The 6,923-nt window shown below is 39.9% G+C and overlaps 2 protein-coding genes across 3 annotated transcripts; one reads left to right on the top strand and one right to left on the bottom strand.

The window, feature by feature from the left end:
* Positions 1-479: 479 nt before the first annotated feature.
* On the bottom strand, positions 480-3,227 carry LOC103454232 (N-acylphosphatidylethanolamine synthase-like). 2 transcript variants are annotated; one of them, XM_008393828.4, is made up of 4 exons: positions 2,732-3,227; positions 2,544-2,629; positions 2,063-2,200; positions 480-1,120 (listed from the first exon to the last, which is right to left on the bottom strand). In XM_008393828.4, the coding sequence occupies exons 1-4, from the start codon at positions 3,069-3,071 to the stop codon at positions 815-817; spliced, it is 870 nt and encodes a 289-aa protein (XP_008392050.2). In that variant the 5' UTR covers positions 3,072-3,227; the 3' UTR covers positions 480-814. The 2 variants fall into 2 exon arrangements, with proteins under 2 accessions (XP_008392050.2, XP_017179269.2); XM_017323780.3 differs by having other exon boundaries at positions 2,544-2,664; positions 2,797-3,220.
* Positions 3,228-4,998: 1,771 nt separating this feature from the next.
* Positions 4,999-6,834, top strand: LOC103426757 (protein FATTY ACID EXPORT 2, chloroplastic-like). Its single transcript, XM_008364836.4, has 3 exons — positions 4,999-5,511; positions 6,151-6,285; positions 6,531-6,834. The coding sequence occupies exons 1-3, from the start codon at positions 5,082-5,084 to the stop codon at positions 6,668-6,670; spliced, it is 705 nt and encodes a 234-aa protein (XP_008363058.2). The 5' UTR covers positions 4,999-5,081; the 3' UTR covers positions 6,671-6,834.
* Positions 6,835-6,923: the final 89 nt, after the last annotated feature.

Below are 6,923 nucleotides of genomic sequence, written 5' to 3'. Positions count from 1 at the left end.
CATAAACAAATGGGCCTAATGAGAACAACCAAGTAAAAGCAACCAACTGCACTACATCTACATCAAATTATTTATAGCAGCAGGTAAAAAGGTCCCTTTTTCTGCTTCTTTGGACAATTTTGCCCTCCTACAATGATGGTACCTTTTAATTTACGCAAACCCTAATCATCACATTTTGGAACCACCTAACCAATTATTAGTCCTTCTCCGCTTTCTAAATATCGTCCGATAATTGTAAGAGATTTGTAGCTCAAGTAATTAAGAGTTGTTAATTTTGCGTCCGAATCTTTTCTTTTAGGCAGAGCAATGCCTTATTATCTTAATATCCAACATTCCTTGTATCTAGGACAAGCCTACAAAGCATGTTCAGCAACAACAAAAATTTGGTTGGTTCCAAAAAATAAAAAATAAAAAATTGGTCGAAATGTGGAGCAACATGTGGAATGAGCCCACATGTGTTTCTTTTTCCCTTTAAAAAATTTGAGAAAATCTTATTTAATTTCGACTAAATTTGAATGAGTCAATATACCCACCCCATTACAAATTTCTAGAATTTCCGTCGAAGGCAATCAATACAATCGAACTGCATAAAAGAATACAAGTCTTGTAAATCAACTACAAACTAACCATTCAACTGCATCTCTATAGTGCCATGCCATGAAAGAAGCTGGCCGGATCCAGTTCCATAAGCAGAGCCGGAACTCAGTGATTGAATGCTGGAGTACAGGGATATGCTTCTCGTTTAGCAGTATGTCTTATGATGGTCGCATTGCATTTCTCCAACTGTTGGACATACTTCGAAAGACAACTTATGCTAGCAAAGACTTTGATCCTTTGACTTTGAAAAACTTTTAGCAAAAATCCGTAAGCGCTCCATGACATTTTGGATTTTCTCTGAAATTGCACTGTACAGATGTTTTTGCGCTGCCTCGTCCAAACCACCGGGGCAGCTGCTTGGCCATCCCAACGTAGAATGTGAAGTATTACGAGACAGAGAGGTCGCCATCTGCCTCATTTCAGGAAGGTCCAATTCCATTGGCTCGCCAACTATTATCTTAATGTCCTTATTCCATAACGGAAATGGAGGCCTTTTACCACGATGAAACTTATCAGGCATCACCTGGAAATGTAAATAGTAGCAAATGGGAGATGAGCAATGTTGAACAAATGTGTCACAAAAGATCGGTAATGGTATAGTTAATATAACCAAAAATAAAAGAAGATCACAAAAACGTAAGGTTAATATGTATTTTACTTTCTGCGTAAATGGATAAATTCTGTCATATGTCTAGTCCAGTTAACTAAATCATTGTGCAGGACTTCAAAGAGTAAGATGTGCATACCAAAAAGTGTATCAAATCGTTGAACAGCACAGCAGAAGTTCATGATATCAGCTTATTTCACTAGATCTTCTGGTGCGGCTTAGGTAACTTAAACATATATAATAAACCATACATCAGTAGTGCAATGTTTTCATGACATATTGAATACATAACAGAAACAGTTTTAACTGCCACGTTCACGAGTTTCAGTGGGTTTTGAGCCACACCGAAATTCTGATATCCCGAAAATGTAAAGCTGAATTTTCTACAATGATATTCTGTGTAGCAATCGTTCCCAAACTACACAGCTAGCCATTTGGACGTCAGGTTACAATGTTATGGCTCAAGTTTTCAGTCAATTGATCAGTACCTCAATACAAATGACAAAGAGTATGTTGGATAGAGAGAGACAAGGAAATGGAAGTCTGAATCAATCAAGGACCGTCGTGTTAAATGGATGAAACTAATACTGAAGTTCACGTCATACTTTTCACAGGGAATAGAAAAAGAATAGTCAATCAGATAACTTGTGATACTGTTGTACATAATGTATTGTTTATAAAACACCACAGTACTGCATTTTGTTGGGGTGAGTGGGCGGAGGGTGATTGGGAAGTTTCCATCTTCAGCACTTCACTAACATCTAATAACAATCTAGTCAAAATCTTAAAAGAAACACACGCAGTTGATCGAAACAAATGTCCAAACAAAGAGGAAGAATCCAAAGAAAAGAAAATTACCTGTTCAAATCCAGTATGCACAATTGGCAAAACTATAGGGTTTACAGGAGCACGAGCAATGAGACTAGCGGTCCCCCACTTCAATCGTCTTATAGGTGCATCTTCCTGGTACACTTTTCCTTCTGGAAATGTATGCAACTGCCCATCAGAGATCCAAAAGTTTGAATTTTGAATAACCAAAACTTTCACATAGATGTCGACAAATTATACATTACCGAACAAGTTAAAAACTTTACAAAACTACTGATTCTATAAGGTAACATTCCATTTCACAAACAACTAATGAAGAACCCATCAACCCGAAAAGTCACAACCTTTATATTAAAAAAAACAACATTGAGCTATGCAAACCGAATTATGTCATTGAATTCAGCACAGTCACATCCTAAGCAACATTGAACAGCTCCCAACTCAGTGGTGAAACTGGACTGACCCATTAAGCAGAAACTAAGAACATTTAATAAGATTAAGAAGTGATTACCCATGAACCTTCACTCAACCTCTCAAGAGCTTCATTCATATGTTCTTGATAAATGCCGCCACCCCGCGTAATCGGAATGCACTTTCCTGACCAAATCACCACATAAAAACAAATCCCACCTCTAAAAAACAGATACAATGTGCAAAAAACCCAAATCAAACAAAGAAAAGAAACCAAATTCAACTAACCAACTCTGAAGAAGTAAGAAAGCATTGAATTTTTAAAGCAGATGTCCTCGGCGGCCAAAACCCACCTCGACAAATTCGCATCAGTGATGGGGAACCCCTTGAAAGCCCACAAAAAGGGGTCGTCCATGGTGGACATGTGGTTGCTGACAGTGACGAGTGGGACCCCATTAGGCCGAGACCGGACCAGACGGAGAAGTGTGTCGGCATTGTGGACGGTGGTGGAGTTGAAGAGGGAGACGACGGCCTTCGCCAGACCCCCAACTGCCGTTAACACCATCTTCCTCGGAATGCCGCCCATGTAATCGGACCGGGCAGCCCATTCCATGATTCTTCGACCCATGATTTGGTTCAGCGGAATCCCAGTTGGGTCGATTTGGATTTCATCGATCAGGGATCGAATTGGCGTGATTTCGAACGCTACATGGTTGATTAAATTTGGCGGAAGGCAGGATGTGTTAATTTCGTTTGTGGTTTGCTGCGCGTGAAGTGAGGTTTGTTCTAGTGAAATTGGTGACGACGAAGCTTCATCTTGGGCCTAGTGGGCCTTTCCTAATCTTATTGATTGGGCCTTTACATTTAACGTCGACTTGTTTCTTGACGATAATGACTTTTTTCCAGTAAGAAAAAAAAAATTCCAGCATTGTAATTCTGAATTAATCATTGTTCTGAAGATAAAACTAATTTTGAATCTAAAATAACAATTTAACAGTCTAAAAAGTGTGTCATATTAGACTAAATTAAACTGTTAATTCATCATAATTCTAATTTATTACCTCACTCTTCCTTGTAATCTTTAAAAACTTAATTTATAAAGACACTCCTCACTTGAGTCCTAAAATTAGTCACCGCCCCAATTAATTCCTAAGCATTTGAAAATTAAGAAATAACGCCTACACCTCCTTAAGCGTCCGCTTAGCCCACTTATGTCGCGACTCTCTCTTAGATAGAAAATTGGTAATTGTCATTTTAGATTTTAATTTTGTTTAATAATTGTAAAAAGCTTATTGAATACTTGTATGAACACTCATCCTATGTTTCTTCCCTATTTTATTAATATGTTATAATACATTAATTCATATGTCATTTTACTTTGCAATTTATATATATCAATACAATTATGTATTTTTGTAAATATAAATAGGCACTTATTTATAATAAATTTACTAAAATACACCTAAACGTTAGGCCTCAGTCTATCGTCCGAATAACGCTTAGTGTCTTTTAGAATCTTGGTGTGGCCACACTTGATAAGACACAAGAACTCCACATTAAACATACAAAAAATAGTCTATGAAATTTGTGACATCCCACATCACCTAGGAGAGTAGATCATGTAAGCCTTATATGTATATTCTCACCTCATATAGCACAAGGCCTTTTGGGAGATCACTGGCTTCGGAGTTCATCGGAATTCTGAAGTTAAGCGAGTTCGTGCGAAAATAATCCTAGGATAGGTGACCCACTAAGAAGTTCTCGTGTGAATTCCTAGAAACAAAACCGTGAGGGTGTGGTCGAGGTCCAAAGCGGATAATATCGTGCTATGACGGAGTAGAGCTCGAGATGTGGTGGAGCCCGAGTTGAGGTGTGTCAGTTTGGTATCAGAGTCAATCCCTGGCCGGAAGTGTGCCGACGAGGATGTCGGGTCCCTAAGGGGGGTGGATTGTGACATCCCACATCGCCCAGGGGAGTGGATTCTGCAAGCCTTATATGTATATTCCCACCTCCTATAGCACGAGGCTTTTTGGGAGATCATTGGCTTCAGAGTTCATTGGAACTCCGAAGTTAAGCGAGTTCGCGCGAGAGCAATCCCAGGATGGGTGATCTACTGGGAAGTTCTCGTGTGAGTTCCCAGAAACAAAACCGTGAGGGCGTGGCTAGGGCCTAAAGCGGACAATATCATGATATGACGGAGTCGAGCCTGAAATGTGGTGAAGCTTGGGTCGGGGTGTGTTAAAAATGATCCTAATGTGTTTTATTGTTTGTTTAGTGTTCTCCGAGAAAAAAAAAAATTTCAAAAATTTCCCTTACACCAAGAGAATTTTTAGTATGATCGGCACACAAGGTGGTATACCACGTGTCATTATACAAAAGGTGTGATATATGTGTTAGAATTTAATAACTTAAAAAATAAAATTTCTTATGACTTACATAAAAATATATCGTGTATCATCCGTGTTCCCATCGTAATAAAAACTTCCTCCTTACATCCGTCTATAGCAAAAAATGTTCAAGTATTTGTTTCTACTTGCCACGTGGAGAAGTAGGTAGTAAGTACCCAAATCGGTGGAAAAAACCGAAAGACAAGACGAAGAATCCAGAAACCAAAATAAGAAAGTGACATCACACACATATGGCAGATTTGTGCGTTTCCCAGTCTTCCCTTTTCCTCCTAAGCCCCAAAATCGGAGCTTTCCACAACACCGCCATTTCTCTTCCCCTTGCCTGCGGCGGAGCTCGGCGCCTGCAACACAACAACAATCTCACCTTTCACGGATTCAGAGCTTCTCCCGGTTTGAGGCTTGGAGTGGTTTCCGACACTAAAACTTCCACCGTATTCACTGTTGATTCGGGAACCAAGGATATCGGTATCGAACCGGTTGCCGGCGGCGGAGACGGTGGGGGTGAGTTTGGCGGTAGGGGAGGCGGCGGCGGCGGCGGAGGCGGTGGAGGTGATAATAGTGAGGGTAAAGGGGAGGGTGAGGAGGGACCTGAAGAGAGCAAGAAGAAAGGGATGTCGATGTCTCAGAAACTAACCCTAGGATATGCTGCTCTTGTTGGAGGTAATCAATCAAATTCCTTTGTTTTCGAATCGTTAACATCTTTGATTAGCTTGTAAAATGTAAAGTTAACATCTTTGAGTAGCTTCTAAAATGTAAAGTTAACATCTTTGATTAGCTTCTAGAATTGGTTAGGAAGGCGGATAATAGTTAGGTTTTGCCTGTTGGGTTGTTGTGATTGTGGCTAAAATTTGAGTCTAGGCCTTGAGTGGTGCTTGTCATGCCAAAGGAAGTAGAGAGTTTCGTGTTTGATGTCGATTACTGTAACGGGTTGGAAACCAATTTTATTGGTGATCTCTGATTCCACTACGGAGTCATGCTCATGGATTGTGGTTGTAATGTGGATTTGCAAGTTTATAGGTGATTTTTAGTAGCATTGCCATTTAGGTGGGTTTATGGTTATGGATGGTTCTCATAGGAAAACTTTTGTGTTTGCAAATTCGAAGTTTCGAGAAGCTTTTCAGTCTAGTATCTTCCAAATGTCACTAAATCTTTCGTGCTCGAGGTACCTGCTCGGGTTCAAACTTCTAATTAGCTTTGTGTTCCATGGCAACAAATCTTGGGATCAAATAATTATCTCGTGGATAGCAATTATCCCTAGGAACATATCAGTTTATTGATGTCCGGTTGCTTTTTTGACAGTGGGTGGCCTTATGGGCTTTTTGAAGAGTGGCAGCCAGAAGTCACTGTTGGCAGGGGGAATATCATCGGCCTTACTGTTTTATGTTTCTACTGAGCTTCCCGTAAGACCAGTTTTTGCATCATCTATTGGGCTTGGTTAGTTGTCATCTCACTCATCTCACTCATCTCATGTACTTATGTTGATAGTTGCTGCAGTAGTTGATTGGTAGATTATGTTTGCTTTATATCCATTTTAATGGTTCTCCCATATATCTGCTTTAATGACATTATTTCAATTGTATCTAGGATTATCCCGTTTTCGCTTTTTCCGAGTGCAGTTCAATATCTTAATTTTGTTCGACCTTAACAAATTACTAGTTGTCATTTTCTTCAACCTCCAGGGTTGTCTGCTGCCCTCCTGGCTGTGATGGGATCTCGTTTCAAGAAGTCAGGGAAGATCTTTCCAGCCGGCGTTGTCTCTCTTGTGTCGCTTGTAATGACCGGTGGCTACTTACATGGAATTCTACGCAGTGCGCACTGAAAATGCAGAATGTAAGTTAGACTGTAATAAATGTGAGTATACCGTCTGGTATTATGGATCTTTCTTTTTTTGTTGCTAATATCCGGTGTGGATTATCGGCATTAGCTTTTGAGGAAGGCATGTAAACTTTGTGTTGGAGGATGTCCTGCTTGAAACTTCAAAAACGTTCGACAATTTCTCACTGAAAATTTTTGCGGTTTTGGTGTGCTCGTAGCTTCCGCCTATGATGAAAGTTCGATTCCCATCCTTTTCA

This window comes from Malus domestica, chromosome 02 (assembly GCF_042453785.1).
Source record: "Malus domestica chromosome 02, GDT2T_hap1".
In the NCBI taxonomy this organism is placed as follows: domain Eukaryota; kingdom Viridiplantae; phylum Streptophyta; class Magnoliopsida; order Rosales; family Rosaceae; genus Malus; species Malus domestica.
This window is presented reverse-complemented; position numbering and strand designations above follow the sequence as displayed.

Excerpts from the sequence above, each read along its gene's own strand:
- LOC103454232 (XM_008393828.4), bottom strand. The coding sequence starts at position 3,071 with ATGGGTCGAAGAATCATGGAATGGGCTGCCCGGTCCGATTACATGGGC. Across the intron at positions 2,630-2,731 it reads TTCTTACTTCTTCAGAGTTG|GAAAGTGCATTCCGATTACG; the intron begins GTTAGTTGAATT and ends TGATTTGGTCAG. Across the intron at positions 1,121-2,062 it reads TGCATACTGGATTTGAACAG|GTGATGCCTGATAAGTTTCA; the intron begins GTAATTTTCTTT and ends TTACATTTCCAG.
- LOC103426757 (XM_008364836.4), top strand. The coding sequence starts at position 5,082 with ATGGCAGATTTGTGCGTTTCCCAGTCTTCCCTTTTCCTCCTAAGCCCC. Across the intron at positions 5,512-6,150 it reads ATATGCTGCTCTTGTTGGAG|TGGGTGGCCTTATGGGCTTT; the intron begins GTAATCAATCAA and ends CTTTTTTGACAG. Across the intron at positions 6,286-6,530 it reads TGCATCATCTATTGGGCTTG|GGTTGTCTGCTGCCCTCCTG; the intron begins GTTAGTTGTCAT and ends TTCAACCTCCAG.